General features: G+C 42.7%; 1 protein-coding gene across 5 annotated transcripts in view; it reads left to right on the top strand.

The window, feature by feature from the left end:
• Positions 1 to 19,440, top strand: part of BCL2A1 (BCL2 related protein A1) — a 41,582-nt gene that overhangs the window by 21,098 nt on the left and 1,044 nt on the right. The window contains exons 1-3 of one of the 5 annotated variants that reach the window (XM_054452347.2): positions 9,978 to 10,651; positions 13,669 to 13,724; positions 18,010 to 18,080. In XM_054452347.2, coding sequence (XP_054308322.1) covers positions 10,127 to 10,651; positions 13,669 to 13,724; positions 18,010 to 18,031 — 603 coding nt within the window. In that variant the 5' untranslated portion in view covers positions 9,978 to 10,126 and the 3' untranslated portion in view covers positions 18,032 to 18,080. Of the gene's footprint in view, positions 1 to 9,901; positions 10,652 to 13,668; positions 13,725 to 18,009; positions 18,081 to 19,440 lie in introns of those variants that run through there. The other 4 variants (XM_063652424.1, XM_054452348.2, XM_063652425.1 and 1 more) reach the window with 4 other exon arrangements.

Genomic DNA, 19,440 nt, shown 5'->3' with positions numbered 1-19,440 from the left:
GCCAAGCTGGTCTTGAACTCCTGACCCCAAGAAATCCACCTGCCTCAGCCTCCCAAAGTGCTGGGATTACAGGCATGAGCCACCATGCCTGGCCAATTTATATGAAATTCTAGGATAGGAAAAATGAATCTATTGTGATGGCAAGCAGATCAGTGGTTGCTTCTGGCCAAGGCTGGTAAGAAATTGTCTACAAGGCTGGGCGTGGTGGCTCACGCCTGTAATCCCAGCACTTCGGGAGGCCGAGGTGGGTGGATCATCTGAGGTCTGGAGTTCAAGACCAGCCTAGCCAACATGGTGAAACCCTGTCTGTACTAAAAATACAAAAATTAGCCGGGCGTGGGGGCATACATCTGTAATCCCCACTACTCTACTTGGCAGGGGGGGCTGCGGCAGGATTGAACCCGGGAGGCGGAGGTTGCAGTGAGCTGAGATTTCACCACTGCACTCCAGCCTAGGAGACAGAGCGAGACTCTGTCTCAAAAAAAAAAAAAAAAAAAAAAAAAAAAAAAAAATATATATATATATATATATATAGACTGCAAAGGAGCATAAGGGCATAAGGGCACATTTTGGGGTGGTAGGAATGTTTTATATTGTGTTATATTGTGGTAGGGATGTTTACATTTGTATTTACAATTGTTAAAACTTATCAAAGTCACTGGTCAGTTGCAGTGGCTCACACCTGTAATCCCAGTACTTTGGGAGGCCGAGGTGGGCGGATCCCTTCAGTTCAGGAGTTCGATACCAGCCTGGGCAACATGGCAAAGCGCTGCCTCTACAAAACAAAACAAAAACCCAAATACTGCCTTCCCCCAAACTCATCAAAGTGTACATTTAAAGAGAGTGGATTTTATTTTTGGAAATTACACCTCGATAAAGTTGATTTTACAAAATAATCTCTGCTATTCCTGATTCCAATCTCCCCAGAAACAAGTCCATTAGAAATAGGACTGACTAGGCTGGGCGTGGTGTCTCACGCCTGTAATCCTAGCACTTTGGGAGGCAGAGGAGGGCAGATCACTTGAGGTCAGGGGTTCAAGACCAGCCTGGACAACATGACGAAATCTTGTCTCTACTAAAAATACAAAAATTAGTGGGGCATGGTGGTGTGTGCCTGTAGTCCCAGCTACTCAGGAGGCTGAGGCATGGGAATTGCTTGAACCCAGGAGGCAGAGGAGGTTGCAGTGAGCTGAGATTGTACCACTGCACTCCAGCCTGGGCGACAGAGTGAGACTCCGTCTCAAAAAAAAAAAAAAAAGAAAGAAATAGGATTGTCCAAATAACCTTTCTAAAATGCAGATCTAACCGTGTTACTCTCTTGCTTAAAACCTTTCAAAAGTTCCTGTTCCTTTTATTTTTCTTTCTTCTTTCCTTTTTTTTTTTTTTTTTGAGACAGAGTTTTGCTCTTGTTACCCAGGCTGGAATGCAATGGTGCGATCTTGGCTCACTGCAACCTTCGCCTCTTGGGTTCATGCCATTCTCCTGCCTCAGCCTCCCAAGTAGCTGGTATTACAGGTGCCCACCAGCATGCCCTACTAATTTTTTTGTATTTTTAGTAGAGACAGGGTTTCACCGTGTTAGCCAGGATGGCCTCGATCTCCTGACCTCGTGATCCACCTGCCTTGGCCTCCCAAAGTTCTGGGATTACAGGCGTGAGTCACTGTGCCCAGCCCCTGTTACTTTTCAAAGTCAATTCTGAACTTCTGACCCAGTATACAAGGCTGCTACAACTGGGATTCTGCTCCCCTTTTACAACTTATCCACAGCCCCAGATTCTACATTTCAGCTTCATTAGAAGCCTAGTTCATGATTCACACCTGCACATTTACCAATGCTGTGCTGTCTGCACAGTGGCATTCTATTAGTCCCATAAGAGCCAGGTTGTATGTCAGCCTACTTTGCAAGGCCTCTCTTACTCCTCTAGGATGAACTTCATGTCATTTTGTATTGTGGCACTTAACCTTCTGCAGGTGAATTTTCTGGCAGTACGTGTGGCACCCCTATTGCCCTGTGAACAAAACAACATCCCCGTGTATGTATTCCTGGAGCCCAGTGCAGGATCTTGCATGCAGTTGGTGCTCAGTAAAGTTGGCTGAGCAATGGGCTGAGTGAGCGGCTGTGGATTCTCTGTACTTTGCTCTTTGGTGCATTCTGAGGCCTTGACTCTCCCAGAGAACTGCCCTCCAGGGGCCCAGCTGTGCTTGCCGTTACTGAGTACTTCTGCTTCTTTGGTTCATGTTGAATATTTTGCTGTTCAATTCAGAGCAGTGGAAATTCCAAGGCCTTCTACCTGAATCACTTAAAAGTCCTATTCAAATAGGTTTTTCCTCTTGTACTTCCCCCCAGATGTCATTTAGGGAAAGAAAAGTAAATTTTGCTTTTGCTTTGTGGAGTAAAAATGAACGGAAACACTAATTTAGCTTCAGCTACAGTATCACCCTGATTACGAAATAGGCCATTTGTAGAATACTCAACATTACCAGCAATGATAATAATAGAATCCAGTCAGCGTTTATCGTGTGCTTAGCATGTGGCAGTCCAGTCACTATGCCTTCTGAGGGAATCAAAGAGAAGTAAGACAGCCCTCTTCCTAGGAGAGCTGCCAGTCTGGAGTCCAGCAAAGGGTATAAAACAGCCCAATGGCTGCAGTATGCGATACACCATGAGACCTGCTATCACACAGGCACAAATTCCTTGGGGGCACAGACTAAGAGGTTTTTCTTGGCCAGGGTAAACAGAGAAGGCTTTGTTTGACTGGGCCTCGGAGATGGAGAAGATTTAAAGACACGGGAATGAAAGAGAAGAGCCATTTCAGTTAGAGACAACAGTAAGAACACATAGCTGGTGCCAGGGAAGGAAATGCCTGTCGGTGTCAGGGCAGGCACTGGCAGGGGACTGGAGTGGGGTGAGATTGGGTTGACGGGGGAGGCTGAGTCAGAGCATGGAGAGCCTTTTAGGAATCTGAGCTCCCCTTCGTGGGCAGTGGGAATCCTTTGGAGGATCCTGAGCTGATTACTGGAAGGGCCAGTGGATAGTAAAGTCAGATTCCCAGAGGGTAAGGCAAGGCTGCGCTGATCACGCACCGGCATGCACAGGTGTGCCGGAGGGGATGAGGAAGGACAAATTAGTGATGCGATGACAGTTGCACTCAGGTACTCCATCTTATATGGACCATCTGTAACTCTAATTCCCCTCTTGCTTCCTTTCCCACACTCTTTCCTCCTCCGTCTCCTTTGAGTTCTCCACAACCTCAGTCAAAACATTCTGCCCCACTAGGCAGGCTTCGTGAAACTTTCCTTCCCTCCCTGCCTCTCAGCTCCCTTGGTTCACAACTAGTCGCTCTTTCCAGTACCCTCTTAAGCCTTGTTCCCACAGATAGCAGGAAAATTGGGGGGAAATCCTGCTGACATGGATCCTATGCTTGTAGGATTTCCTGGAAATTTGTCTCCCCAGATAGAAACCAAGCTCCCACTGAACAAAGCCTTGTCACCCTGGGCCTCTGGCTTTTCTTGATGGGCTGGGGGACTTTCCTTCGTTGTGTGTTCTGACCATCAAGGCTTGGCCCAATGGGACCAAGGGGGACGACCGGAGGACATGCAGGTGGCTTCTCGTGCATATTTTCCTGCTCCCCTTTGTGTTAAAATTGTGTCACTATTGAAGATCGTTCTCCCCTACAGATAATTTGCTCTGGTCGGGGCTTTGGAATAGGGAAGTAGCCATCATAAGTTTCGAGAAACTAAAGAGCACGCCAGGGGTGGGAGTTCCCCTGAGTCACCTCCTCTGAAGCAGCCAAAAGCCCAGCCAACTTTGGAGAAAGGGGAAGTTGACTTCAGTAGTTCTTTTTGAGGTTACAAACCTTGTCTTGTAGCTTGCATTCCTCTGGCCACTCATCAGCCAGGGTGGCTTCAGGGTTCTTCCCTCTTATTCCCCATCAAGACTTACCTGGCTAGGGTGTCAGCCGATCACTTCTATTCCCTGGTCAGAGGAGAGCTGAACCCCAGCTGTTTGAATCATTCCTGCTAAACCCCAGACATTCTGGAGCAGAGACCAATAATTCCTAAAGAGTCCTGCCCAAAGTTCAGGTTCATGAGCAAAATAAATGATTACTGTTTTAAGCCACTAAGTTCTGAGAACTTAGTTTGTTACCAAAGCAATGGATAACTGGAACATATGTATATAAATGTGGCAATTTGGGTAAGCACAGTGAATATTCATGACGTGGTAGTTCACATATATGTATATGATAAGAATCAAAAGAATGAAGTCCAAAGCACCTTACAAATAGAAGAAATTGTTAATTACTAAGATGGTTCATATTCTTCTTATTGTTATTCTCATGACAAACACAAATAGTTTCCTCAGTCCTAGCCAGGACTTCACCCTTCTTCAGTAAGAACTTCTGGATAAAACAAGCACAGAGAGAACCTTGGTAGGGCCATAGGTACTTATTATTATAATTATTATTATTTTTTGTTTGTTTGTTTTTTGAGATGCAGTCTTGCTCTTGTCATCCAGGCTGGAGTGCAGTGGCACAAACTCAGCTCACTGCAAGCTCCACGTCCTGGGTTCAAGTGATTCTCCTGCCTCAACCTCCCAAGTAGCTGGGACTACAGGCGCCCGCCACCACACTCAGCTAATTTTTGTATTTTTAGTAGACATGGGGTTTCACCATGTTGGCCAGGATGGTCTCGATCTCCTGACCTTGTGATCCGCCCGCCTCAGCCTCCCAAAGTGCTGGGATTACAGGCATGAGCCACCGCACCCGGCTAGGTACTTGTTAAGTGTGAACAGGTTTTGCCAGTTATCTTCCATCATCACCCTCTCCCCAACTGGCTGCCGTTTCCACCTATGGTAGATCAGTGTTACACATGTGCATTTTCCAGAACCTCCCACTTGTGAGGCTGCAAACCTGGCTCCAGGGCCTGAGCAAGGGTTCCAGGGAGGGTCTCTGCATCTGGGGCCACTGCAGTGACCTACTTTAATTCTTCTCTTATGCAGTTCCTTTGACTGCCTATAATATGGTATAGGTTCTCCTAGACTGAAAATCCTTTGAAGGCAAGAATTTTTATCTTCAGCGCCTAACACGGTCCCTGTTACACAGTAGCAGTTTAGTGTATGTTTATGGGATAACTGGATACACATACGGTTTCCAGACAATATGCCTTCTGGTTGACTCATTCAGAATGTACTTGGGGTAGACCCCTAATTTCATACAAAGTTCCACGCGTTGACAGAGCAGCTCAGAGGATGGGGAACCATGAGCTGGTCTTTATGGGCCTGTACGCTAGACCCTGGCAAATGCAGACTCAGATTGTAGTGGCACTGAGGAAAGATATGCCCCATCTCTTCACACTTGGTCCGTGGTCAGCTACTTGCCTCTGACCCACACTTGCCTCCACTCCACCCCGCACCAGTCCTTTTGCATTTCATAGAAACAAAGAATTTTCCTTTTTTTGGAAAGAACTTTGTCTTTCTCTCTTCCACCTATCCTTGAAAAGTGATAATTTGGAAACTCCCCAAAAGAAACTAAAGCAGGCCATGATATGTAAGAATTTTTATTTCTTATTTTTATTTATTTATTTTTTTGAGATGGAGTTTCGCTCTTGTTGCACAGGCTGGAATGCAATGGTATGATCTTGGCTCACTGCAACCTCCGCCTCCTGGGTTCAAGTGATTCTTCTTCCTCAGTCTCCTGAGTAGCTGGGATTACAGTCACCGACCACCACGTCTGGCTAATTTTTATAGTTTTGGTAGAGACAGGGTTTCACCATGCTGGTCAGGCTGGTCTCGAACTCCTCACCTCAGGTGATTCACCTGCCTCGGCCTCCCAAAGTGCTGGGATTACCAGGTGTAAGCCACTGCGCCTGGCCCACAATATGTAAGAATTTTTAAAGCAACTCCTTTTTGTATACAGAAGATTAGAAATATAAAGCCCTAGGCTGGGTGTGGTGGCTAATGCCTGTAATCCCAGCACTTTGGGAGGCTGAGGTGGGCGGATCACTTGAGGTCAGCAGTTTGACACCATTCTGGCCAACATGGTGAAACCCCATCTCTACTAAAAATACAAAAATTAGCCAGAAGTGGTCTCAGGCACCTGTAATCCCAGCTACTTGGGAGGCTGAGGCAGGAGAATCACTTGAACCCAGGAGACAGAGATTGCCGTGAGCCTAGATTGCGCCATTGCACTCCAGCCTGGGCGACAAGAGCAAAACTCCGTCTCAAAAAAACAAAAACAAGGGTCTGTCTTTTTTCTGTCTCCACCCATTGCCCAAGCCAGGACCCAGTGAAGGCAGGTAGTTGATCTTTGTTGAATAAATGAAATGCCTAGCTAATTATTATTTTATTTTAATTTTAATTTTTATTTTTGAGATGGAGTCTTGCTCTGTTGCCCAGGCTGGAGTGCAGTAGCACAATCTCAGCTCACTGCAACCTCCACCTCCTGAGTTCAAACGATTGTCCTGCCTCAGCCTCCCAAGGAGCTGGGACTACAGGTGTGTGCCACCACGCCAAGCTAATTTTTGTATTTTTAGTAGAGACAGGGTTTCACCATGTTGGCCAGGATGGTCTCGATCTCTTGACCTCCTGATCCACCCGCCTTGGCCTCCCAAAGTGCTGGGATTACAGGCATAAACCACCGCGCCTGGTCTTATACTTTTTTTTTTTTATAAGTAGAGATGGAGTTTCACCGTGTTGGCCAGGCTGGTCTCAAACTTCTGACCTCAAGTGATCCACCTGCCTTGGCCTCCCAAAGTGCTGGGATTACGGGTGTGAGCCACCACACCCAGCCAAAGATGCTTGATTGCAATTTTAAAACCACATGCTTCTATTATTATTATTATTATTATTATTTTGAGGGGACAGGATCTCACTCTGTTGCCCAGACTGGAGTGCAGTGGCATGATCTCAGCTCACTGCAACCTCCGCCTCCTGAGTTCAAGCGATTCTCCTGTCTCAGCCTCCCAAGTAGGTGGGATTACAGGCATGTGCCTCTACTGCCTGGCTAATTTTTGTATGTTTAGTAAAGACAGGCTTTCACCATGTTGGCCAGGATGGTCTTGAACTCCTGACCTCAAATGATCCACCCGCCTTGGCCTCCCAAAGATGTGAGCCAGCGCATCCGGCTGCTTCTGTTATTTTTAAAGAAATATTCAGCAACAAGGAAATGTAATGGGGGAGAGAAAACTCAATCTTCCCATCCTTTCCCTGGTTCTTATGATGCTCAAAGATGATTTAAGGAGGTAAAGCAGCCTGCTTTTGGCTTTGTGCTCCTGTGGGCCAATGGACACAGTCTAGGAGGCACGGGAGAACTTTCCCAGGGGAATTCCTGGAGAAGTGGCTTGACAACGTATCTGTATGCTCCTTTGTGCTCTACAGGTCCTATATCAGTCTGGGTACTCCAAGAAAATGTCATGAGGGGATTAGATGTCTAACAGATTTACTGGGGTAAATGCCTGTGAGAGAAAAGAGGGAGGGAGGCAGAAGAGACTACAGAGCTGTCAGACTACAATGCAGGACTGACCTCTGCAAAGGAGAGAAGGAGGAAGATGGGGTAGGAAGTCTTCCATGACTGTGCAGTCGAAGGAAGTTTCAGCAAAGCCCATGGGGAGTCATTGAACCAAAGTTACCTATCAAAGGAAGTTGACTTGCAGGAACCGGTCTTAAGGTTCCTGCTTTGCTCAATCATTGGCTGGGAACAGCCTGTAGGATGTGTGGCCTCAGTGCAAAGCTGTGGTAGATTCAAAGCACTGAGGCTGGGGCCCTTAGTCAATTAAACCACTGCAGTAGGTCTGAAAGGTGCATTTTCATGGCTGCCACGCTATTAACGAGCATTCTAAGCAGCACCTCTCCTTTCCTCCTTAACCCTATGGTGATAGTTCAGAAATGCAAGTTATATATGAATCATTTTTCCTATTTGCAGCTGGTCATATACAGGATAAAAGACTCAAAGACACTCCATATGTGGATGGAAAAAAAAAGTGAATTCAATTTCTCCAGCGACCATGAGTTGTCTCCTTTTTCTTCCACCCACTGCAAACCTTTTCTCAGAACTGCTGCCATAGCTAAATCAAATGAGATTTGCATTTCACTTATGAAGTTATATCCTTGCTAGGTAAAGAGATGACTGGGAGGCCAAATTCCTCATTAGTCCACAAAAGAACAATAGGGAACTAGCTTTGATTAGGTACCTATGTTTTACCAGGCATGGTGATAGAGGCTTTGCTTTACATAGGTCATCTCTTTGAACTTAACCTCAACCCTCTGAGGTCAACGTGTATTGCCTCATTTTACAAATTAAGCACAGACCCAAGGTACATACTGAGTAAAGAAAGAGAGATTTGGCTGGGACTGAGTCCAGGCCCTCTGACTGTAAGTCCAGTGCTCTTTCTGGTCCTGCAATTTCTAATCCACACATCGGATAGTTTACCTGAGTTAAAAATGTGAATTAAGTCAGGCTTAAAGCAGAATTTTGTTTTCTATCAGAAATTCTAGAGTAGGTGGAAGGTGAAGACCAAAGAAGGTATTTTCTTTTTCTTTTTCTTTTTTTTTTTTGAGACGGAGTCTCACTCTGTCACCCAGGCTGGAGTGCAGTGGCACAATCTCGGCTCACTGTAAGCTCTGCCTCCTGGGTTCAAACGATTCTCCTGCCTCAGCCTCCCAAGTAGCTGGGACTACAGGTGCCCGCCACCACGCCTGGCTAATTTTTTGTATTTTTAGTAGAGACAGGGTTTCACCGTGTTAGCCAGGATGGTCTCGATCTCCTGACCTCGTGATCCCCTCGCCTTGGCCTCCCAAAGTGCTGGGATTACAGGGGTGAGCCACCGTGCCTGACCCAAAGAGGATCTTTTCTTCTTCCCTCTTGGTATCATCCTTACTCAATTACAAATGATCAAGGGCGGTACTGCCAGAGTCACCTTGAGAGGCCCTGTTCTCTGCCACCCAGGCTGTTATGTAGTCTCCATTCCAAATTGTCTTTACTCCGGTTTACCCCGTGGATGGCATTTAAGACTTTTCTTAAATTTGAAATTCATAAAACCGTTTTAAACTGAACAATTCAGTGTCATTTAGTACCTTCGCAGTGTTGTGCAACTTCCACCTCTATCTAGTTGCAAAACATTTTCTTTTCTTTTTTTTTTTTGGAGACAGAGTCTCACTCTGTTGCCCAGACTAGAGTGCAGAGGCGTGATCTTGGCTCACTACAACCTCTGTCTCCCAGGTTCAAGCAATTCTCCTGCCTCAGCCTCCCAAGTAGCTGGGATTACAGGCACATGCCGCCCGCCCGGCTAATTTTTTGTATTTTAGTACAGACGGGATTCACCATGTTACCTAGGCTGGTCTCGAACTCCTGAGCTCAGGCAATCTGCCCACCTTGTCCTCCCAAAGTGCTAGGATTACAGGCGTGAGCCAACCCGCCCGGCCTTGCAAAACGTTTTCATCACACAAAAGAAAACCTTCTACCCATTAAGCAGTTACTCCTCCCTCTCCTCAGCTCCTGGCAACCACCAATTTGCTTTCTATCTCTATGGATTTAACTATTCTGGATATTTCATAGAAATATAATCACATAATATATGACCTTTTCTGTTTGGCTTCTTTCTATTAGCCTAATATTTTTGAGGTTCATTCCTGTTGAAGCATGTATCAGTTCTTCATTCCTGTTTTTGGGATGAATAATGTTCCATAATTTATTTATCGATTCATCTGTTGACAAACATTTGAGTTGTGTCCACCTCTTGGTTATTGTGAATAGTGCTGCCACGTACATTCGTATGTAAGTACTTGAGTATCTGTTGGGTGTATACCTATGAATGGAATTGCTGGGTCTTTTGATAATTCTGTTTTTAACTTTTTGAGAAACTGCCAACATTTTCACAGGGGTTGTACCATTTCGCATTCCCACCAGCAATCTACAAGGATTCTAATTTCTCCACATCCTGCATTTGAGACTTGTGAAGCTGAATTAATCACAGGATGAGGAAGTGGCCTCTCTGAAACGTTTTCCTCTTTCACATTTTAAACTTTCTCTTTCATACATGACATGAAACACAGCCTACGCACGAAAGTGACTAGGAGGAAGGATATTATAAAGTGATGCAAACAGAAATTCCACCAGCCTCCATGTATCATCATGTGTCAAAACTCAGCCAAGCTCAGTGAGCATTCTCATCACATTGCCTCAACAGCTTCCATCCAGGTGAGCCCCCTCAAGACTTTGCTCTCCACCAGGAAGAAGATGACAGACTGTGAATTTGGATATATTTACAGGCTAGCTCAGGACTATCTGCAGTACGTCCTACAGATACCACAACCTGGATCAGGTCCAAGCAAAGCGTCCAGAGTGCTACAAAAGGTTGCGTTCTCAGTCCAAAAAGAAGTGGAAAAGAATCTGAAGCCATGCTTGGACAACGTTAATGTTGTGTCCGTAGACACTGCCAGAACACTATTCAACCAAGTAATGGAAAAGGAGTTTGAAGATGGCATCATTAACTGGGGAAGAATTGTAACCATATTTGCATTTGAAGGTATTCTCATCAAGAAACTTCTACGACAGCAAATTGCCCCGGATGTGGATACTTACAAGGAGATTTCATATTTTGTTGCGGAGTTCGTCATGAATAACACGGGAGAATGGATAAAGCAAAACGGAGGCTGGGTATGTGTGATGGAGAAATTCTTCATTGTTCTTTACTGTGAAATAGAAATTGAGAATTTCTTTGCTAGTTAAAACAACAACAAAACACTTTACCTAAGAATACTATTTTCCTTGGGTGGCTTGTTTTAATTTTTAAAATATACTTTCTGGCTTATTTCCAATAAATCCTTGAACTTGAACTTTATAGTTGGAAAGCACTTGTGCTTCCAGTTTTTATTCCTAACAGTATAAATTACAGTAGTGAGGTTTGGGGACTAATAAAGCACCTCTCTCATGCAGCTTCACAATCAGCTGTGCACACACTCTAATCTAGTACTTAGCTTTTGCTAGAGTTGTCATGACAGTACAGACGGTACAGGGATTTCTACAATCAGTACAGAAAGTTGCTATTAGATGCTGTTATTTTTAGGTATTTATGGGTTGCAAAAGATAGGTGTAAATTTTTGTAAGTTCATCGCTTACAAATTGGTGTTTTTCAATTTACTAATACATAACAAATTATAACATACACTAATATATAGCAAATTACATTATATATAATATATAACAAATTATTACTAATAATAAATTCTGGGATGTTAAAGTTTGTTGATTAAAACATAATGTACTGTATGACCAGCAAGAACCTTCATTCAAGAATTTTCAAATAAAAATTCACTTTATTATCAGTGCCTCAAAAAGCCAAGACCGCATAGAGGCCTGTGTTGAAACTCATGTTGGTAAAAAGCCTGACACAGCTGGATGTATATGGTTTCCTTTATATTCCAATATACTTAATAATTATTTTTTTAAAGCACTTAAGTGTTCATTGATCCTCTTTCCAACCCCTAATTCCTGGCCTTCACCTCTCCCAAGAGGTAACCACTGTTATTAATTATTTTGCATGCAAAACATGCCTACTGAATCTATCCATAGAAAATAAACAATACTTCTTTGTAAAAAATTTTTCGTAAAAAAAGTTTTATGTAAAATGTATATGTATGCTTATGTATATGTTTTACATAACATGTATGTTATACCATATAACACATACTTTTTTTACATATACACATAAATTTTTTATGTATACATATAAATTTTGCATATATATTTTTACATGTGTATATGTAAAAATAGTACATGGTACTAATTCTGCCACTTATTTTTTTACCCAGAGTTATTTAAAATAGTATTATTAAGAGTGCTGTGTATATTCTGTTATATGTAAATGCTGTGGAGTATCTGGCCATTTCTAGCTGATAGCTGTTTAGGTTATCTCGAGTTTGCTATCACACACAATGCTTCATTGAATATCATTTTATGTAAATCTTCCCTTGTGCGTGTGTGTAGTTTTCTAGGGTGGATGTTGGGTTGTAGATGCTGGGTCATGGTGTACATACATTTTTTAATTTAGTAGGTCCTTGCCCTCCAAAGTGGCTCCACCAAGTTACACTCCCATCGGCAGCTTGTCAGAGTATCCCAGGGTTCCCCCTACCCCAGCTGACTAACTTTAGGTTGCTGCAATTCGCCATAATTTTCTTAATTTGTTGGGCTAAAAATATAGAGTTTATCTTGTTTCAATTCTCATTTTCTTGATTTCTAGTAAGGTTAATTTTTTTTTTTACATTTTAAGCATCTTTTCATATATTAACTGATCATTTGTAAATGCAGGGAATTGTCTGTTTACGCCCTTTGCCCATTTTCCTTTTATTTTGTCTTTTTCTTATTGATTTGTAGGAATTCTTTGAATATGCTGGATACAAATTATTATTTTTATTATTGTTTAAATTTTTTGAGACAGAGTTTTCGTTCTTGTTGCCCAGGCTGGAGTGCAATGGTATGATCTCAGCTCACGGCAACCTCTGCCTCCTGGTTTCAAGCGATTCTCCTGCCTCAGCCTCCCAAGTAGCTGGGATTACAGGCGTGCGCCACCACACCCAGCTAATTTTGTATTTTTAGTAGAGACAGGGTTTCACCATGTTGGTCAGGCTGGTCTCGAACTCATGACCTCGGGTGATCCTCCCCCTTTGGCCTCCCAAAGTGATGGGATCACAGGCGTGAGCCATGCACCCAAATTATTTTTATGTATGTGGCAGATATCTTTTAGTTTGCTGATTATCCTTTAAAGCTAATGATGTCTTTGGTCATTATAAACGTTTAAAAGTTTGTTGCAATCAAATTTATTGATCTTTTACTTGATGCCTTTTTCATTTTGTTTAAGGCCTTCCTGCATGATAGAGCTTACTGCAGCTACTCCCCTTTCTCAATCACCTTCTTCCTGGAACTTAGTTCTTTCTAACTGAGCCTGGCTGAGGCTGGGCGAAGCATGTGAAATGTTTTGTCATGTTTTCTTCCGGTTGGCTGTGGGAGGCTATACTCGAGGACTGGTGGAAATTTCAGCTGCACTGTGTAGATTTCAGGTGAAGGCAAACGTTCTCTAGCACAGAGGATCACAGATGAGCCCGCGGAGAAATACTCTACTAGTTTGCAGGCTCTGTGTGGGTTTGGATTGTATTTCCAATGCTTAGCATAACACTTGGAACACACAGACAGTGAATAAATATTACTTAAAAATTTAACTTCTCCACAATAAATTTTGTGAGCTCCTGGAACTCACTGTTAGCAAGAGGTGTGGAATTGTCTCTGAGAATTTCTAGTAGTACCCTCATCTTTCGAGGGCGGTACAGATGTAAACATGAGTGTGGCCGCATGAACCTCTCCCAAGTGTAGATACAAATACACATATTGCCTGCACATGCACACACTCAGCCTTTCTAAAGTTTCCAAGCTCTCTTTTTTTTTAAAAAACACCTGAATAGTTCAAGTTGTAGACATGAAATAAATACTCTTGAAAATGTCATTTCAAAGCAATCTCCATGCTGCTTTCCCAGCTCAGATGAGACATTGATTCTGTCAACGATAGGCAGTGCTTTTTTGAGTCAGTGCAAACTGGCATGGAAAACTGTTATCATCTTTTCATAGTAATGTTGACAAATCTGCTCAAATGAATGAATTTACTCTTGAATGATTCATTTCAGGGGAAATGGCACAATCACACGCCTATGCTGGTAGAGTCAGTGGCCCACAAGAAGAGGTAAGAGTAGAGGAGGCCCTTACAGCTTTATCAAGATGTGAGCACATACGATCTATAATTTAATTGAATGTTAAAATTGCCCAGAGACTTTATGAAAACTTTGAATCAAGAATGTGGTATGTGCCGGGTGCAGTGGCTCACGCCTGTAATCCCAGCACTTTGGGAGGCTGAGGTGGGTGGATTACCTGAGGTCAGGAGTTCAAGAGCAGCCTGGCTAAGATGGTAAAGCCCTGTCTCTACTGAAAATACAAAATTAGCAGGGCCTGGTGGCGGGTGCCTATAATCCCAGCTACTTAGGAGGCTAAGGCAGGAGAATCACTTGAACCTGGGAGGCGGAGGTTGCAGTGAGCCAGGATTGTGCCACTCCAGCCTGGGCAACAGGGTGACTCCATCTCAAAAAAAAAAAAAAAAAAGCAGTATGTGAGCACAACATAGATGTTCAGAGCACCAACTCAGAATCAGACAGACCTGGCTTCATTTCTGGGCTTGAGTGCTTACTACCTGTGTGAATTGTACAGGTTGCTTAACTTCCCTAAGTCTTGTTTCCACATCTGTAAAAACAGGAAAATATTGCAGCCTATGTCGTGGGACTGGTATAAGGATCAAATTAGTTAATATATGCAAAGCACTTGAAACAATTCCTGAAAATGAGCACTCAAAACAAGTTTAGGGTTGTTGTTTATCATGTAAAACAGATCCCCTAATGGGAAGAAACAAGACTGGTCTATCAGTAATGGGACTCATAATCTCTTTCGTTATTCTATTTCTCCTTTTTATCAGTTGTCTTCCCTTCCTTCCTGCTTTCCTGCCTTCTTTTGTTTGTGGCTTCTCATCTCTCTTTTTCTCGTCTTCCACATTTACCATGATTTCCTCCTGTCCCCTCTTCTAATTTGAAGTGCTGAGAAAGGATGTGCTCTCACAAGATCTGATAGGAGAGCTAGTGCCATTTGGCTGCCTTCAGTATTCATGAGCAAATGATAGTTCTTGAAAACCATTAGAATGTTCATGAGATGAAACTCATGTCTCTTCTCTTGGGATCACCCTTCCTTTTGAACCAGGTGGGTCTTCTTACTTCCTCCCGCTTCAATGAAGCATTCTCCTCTGCATATGCTGGGGGAGTAGAAAGAATGCTTGGCACTCAGCTCCACATGGGAGAAATCGTGTCTACTTAATGCATCACTGTGTACCTCATGCCTAGCATAGGGCCTATTGCATAGAAGGTAACAGTATTTGCTGATGGAATGATTCAACGAACCAACACTGAAACTGGAGATTTGAAATCTGGTTTTCTCACTCACTAGAAGTATAACCTTGGGTAAATTACTGAGGTACTCGGAGACTCAGATTCCTTATATAATGTATATAATAATATGATATGACATATGATAATTTATTATATATATAATATTTAATGAAAACAGTCTTACCTACCTTTAAAGGAAAGCTAAAGGATTATAAAACACTTTTTGTAAAACAGTGCTTTCCAAGCTGTCGAATACTATGCAACTATGAGAGTTACGTGGGAAATTCCAGGAAGTTTAAGTATGTAATTCTTTGCCCTTTTGAAAGTAGGATGTACAGTCAGAGTTGGTGCTTTCCCAGTAACCACCATTTTAAAGGTTGGGTCATACAGTTAGGCCAAGAGGTTTTTTTTTTTTTTTTTTTTCTTTGTCATCCTCTTACTCTAAATAATAGTCTGGTCAATTTGAGGCCAAATAAATGGGCACACAGAGACATATAGATGATTAACTAAGTGTTCACTTTGGCAAAGGCATTTCCAAAAGGTATAAAGATCTAGCAGCAAGGTGACACTATCTCAAGTGTTCATATATATCCTTTTATTAAATAAGTTTTGGGGCAAAATTTTCTATTTCTTTTGAATTTTTGCTTGAGATTTTAAAATCATTTAGTGAAAAATAAAAGACCCTCAAGTCAGGCAGAAATGTATGACACTTAAGTGCTAGTTCTCTAACCTTGGGAGTCAGCCTGGACTCCTGTCTCTCATAGCCCACATCCATCCATCGGCAAATCCCCCTGGCTGCCCCTTTGAAATGCTGTAATCCCCTGTGCATCTAGGGGATCCCCTGTGCATCTTCCTCTCTCACTTGACTTTGTCAGTAGCCTCCTGCCAGACTCCATGGTTCCATCCTTTATCTGCTATAATTTGTTTTCCACATAGCCCCCACAGTGATATTTTTAAAACTTGAGGGGCCGGGCGCAGTGGCTCATGCCTGTATTCCCAGCACTTTGGGAGGCCGAGGCGGGCAGATCATGAGGTCAGGAGATCGAGACCATCCTGGCTAACACAGTGAAACCCCGTCTCTACTAAAAATACAAAAAATTAGCTGGGCGTGGTGGTGCACACCTGTAATCCCAGCTACTTGGGAGGCTGAGGCAGGAGAATTGCTTGAACCCAGGAGGCGGAGGTTGCAGTGAGCCGAGATCGTGCCACTGCACTCCAGCCTGGGTAACAGAGTGAGACTCTATCTCAAAAAAATGAAATAAAATAAAAACTTGAATTAGATCATGTCTTGGCCTAATCATAACCCTCCAAGCTGCCCCTTTACCCTGGGAACAAAAGCACAAAATCCTGACTGTGGTCCTCAAAGCCCTACATGACCTAGCCTCTAACCGCCTCTCAAATCTCATCTTCTATGAATCCCTCTGTGTTCTCATAGCTCCAGCCTCGTTGGATAAGCTAAGCACATTCCACCCTCAAGGCCTTTGCACTTGCTGCTGCCTCTGCCTGGAATAATTTTCCGCCAGAAGTTTGCCTGGCTTACTTCTTCCCTTTGCTCAGGCCTCTGTTCCAAAGTTGCCTCCTCAGAGAAGTCTTCCTTGATCACCCCAACTGAGAAAGTACTACTGCCACTCTGTCTCCCTACCCAACTTTAGTGCCTTCATAATAGTTTTCATGACTGGACATCCCATTGCATATTTATTTGCTTATCTGTTTATTGTGTGTGTCTGCCATGAGAATGTAAGCTTAGTGAGGGCAGGGATCCTGTATGATTTCTTCACCACTGTGTTTCCAGTGCTTTAAATGGTACCTGGCATGTGGCCAGTGCTCAACGAATATTTCCTGAATGAATAAATGAATAATAATATTTAGAGAACATCATAATGGTAACATAATGGTATTTGCCTGTATTTTTTTTTTTTTGAAACGGGGTCTTGCTGTTTAACATAATGTAACGTAATGGGAGTAACATAATGGTATTTGCCTGTATTTTTTTTTTTGAAACAGCGTCTTGCTCTGTCACCCAGGCTGGAGTGCAGTGGCGCGATCTTGGCTCACTGCAGCCTCGACCTCCAGGGCTCAAGCAATCCTCCCATCTCAGCCTCCCAAAGTGCTAGGATTACAGGCTTGAGTCACTGCGCCCGGCTGCCTGTATCTTTAAAAATCCTGAGGTTTTGATTTTCTTTGGACTATTGATACAGTATATTATTTTATGCTTTAGATTTTCTTGTAACCAAGGTAGCTGAATTTAACAAACTGTCACCATTCCCAGAAATAACAAGGCCTGCACTATTCTTATTTACTACTACATTACTGATAGGATATTGAATCCTTATTTGTATATTTATTTTTATGTAATGGTTTTAAGATACAAATAGCATCATTAAAGAAAATATATTTGAAAATAACATTTTTGAAAGGAAGAAACTCACTCGCATCACCCTAACATATCCACATGCAGACATTGTATGCAATTATAATTAGGGCATACAAGAGTTTTTTCGTGTGACATATTATAAATATTTTCAACACTGTCTCACATATTTCATGTTAACATTAGGCATTAATTTCTAGTGTCTACAGAATATTCCATTAATTGTTATATCATAATTTACTTAACCAATTCCCAATTGTTAGACAATTTGGTTTTTTCGAGTTTTCCCCTTTTAGATATAATGCTTCAACAGTGAAGCATGGATATGCTTTTCTGGCGCCCCCAACCCTCCAATATTTTAGTTGACTGCCTCATGATAAATTTCTAACACTGGAATGACTGGTTCATAAGATGTGTGTATAATTACAATACTCTAGCATATTGGAAAACATATTTTCTTTCCAAAAGTATTATATCAATGGAACAATGTCACAACAAACTTAACGATGTGGGTGGTACTATTAATAATTTTGAGGTTTGATAGGCATAAAATAACAAAGCCAATTCAATAGGTCTAAAAAACAATAAGACTGTGTTAAAAGTACATTTTTAACTGCTATTAGTGTTTTTCCCATATACTTGTTAATAATTTATATTTCTCTCTTTAATAGTCTTTCCCTTTTAAACTATTAAGGGCCTGAGGATTTTCTGTTACATTTGAATGAACTCTTTCATGCTATAGGTAAATATTTTCCTAGTCTATTGTTCTTTTAATTTTAAGTTTTCATAGTTTAAAAAAATTTTGGGCCGGGCACGGTGGCTCATGTCTGTAACCCCAGCACTTTGGGAGGCCGAGGCAGGTGGATCATGAGGTCAAGAGATTGAGACCATCCTGGCCAACATGGTGAAACCCGGTTTCTACTAAAAATACAAAAATTAGCTGGGCGTGGTGGCATGTGCCTGTAGTCCTAGCTACTTGGGAGGCTGAGGCAGAGGCAGAAGAATCGCTTGAACCCAGGAGGCAGAGGTTGCAGTGAGCCGAGATCGCGCCGTTGCACTCCAGCCTGGGTGGCAGAGCAAGACTTTGACTCAAGAAATAATAATAATAATAAATAAATTTTAATCTCCTTCTGGCTGAATTCACCAATTTTTTCTTTGTTCACTGTCCTTTCTTTCAACATTGATGTATATAAGGTGATACATTATGACTGCTCAATGATAATAGACAATGATCGTTGTCATAATAATAAAAATCATGCTGGGTGCGGTGGCTCACACCTGTAATCCCAGCACTTTGTGAGGCCGAGGTGAGTGGATCATGAGGTCAGGAGTTCAAGACCAGCCTGGCCAACATAGTGAAACCCCGTCTCTACTAAAAATACAAAAATTAGCCGGGCATGGTGGCATGTGTCTGTAGTCCCAGCTACTCAGAAGGCTGAGGCAGGAGAATTGCTTGAACCCGGGAGACAGAGGCTGCGGTGAGCTGAGATTGCGCCACTGCACTCCAGCCTGGGCAACAGAGCGAGACTCCATCTCAAAAAAAAAATAATAATAATTTCAGAGGGCCTCATTATACTTGGGAAACATGGGGTTTATGAAAATTCTAGGAAGGAGAGTAATGAAGTGGATACCTCTTGAGAGTGTATAGGAAACTATGAGTATGTACTGGCAGGAGGGAAAGAGGAAGCAGAGAGAGGGGCAGTTTCCTTCCTCTGTCAAGGCATGACAGCATGTCTCAGAGCACGATGCACACTTAACACGTAGGCAGAAAATGGCTTTCTTAGGCAATCTTTCAAATGGAAAATCCCCTTGGCTGGTAGTATTCATCTGCTCTACCAGTGATGCTCATAAAATGATTCCAAGGCAGTGCAGAGCTCTCGAGTCTCTCCCAGCTATCAAAGAGTTATGCTTGGTTTACATTTCAATATTAGTTACACTAGGCTCTGAGCTACTTGCAGGCATTTGTAACCCCAGGTTCTGAAACCTGTAAGATGAAGACGTAAATGTTTGCCAGATGACCATTTGAAAAAATTATATTAACAACTTTCTAATTCTTTTGGCACTTGTTTGGAAATGTATGGAGTGGAAAGAAGTAGGGTGTT

Source organism: Pongo pygmaeus, chromosome 16 (genome assembly GCF_028885625.2).
Source record: "Pongo pygmaeus isolate AG05252 chromosome 16, NHGRI_mPonPyg2-v2.0_pri, whole genome shotgun sequence".
Lineage (NCBI taxonomy): Eukaryota > Metazoa > Chordata > Mammalia > Primates > Hominidae > Pongo > Pongo pygmaeus.
This window is presented reverse-complemented; position numbering and strand designations above follow the sequence as displayed.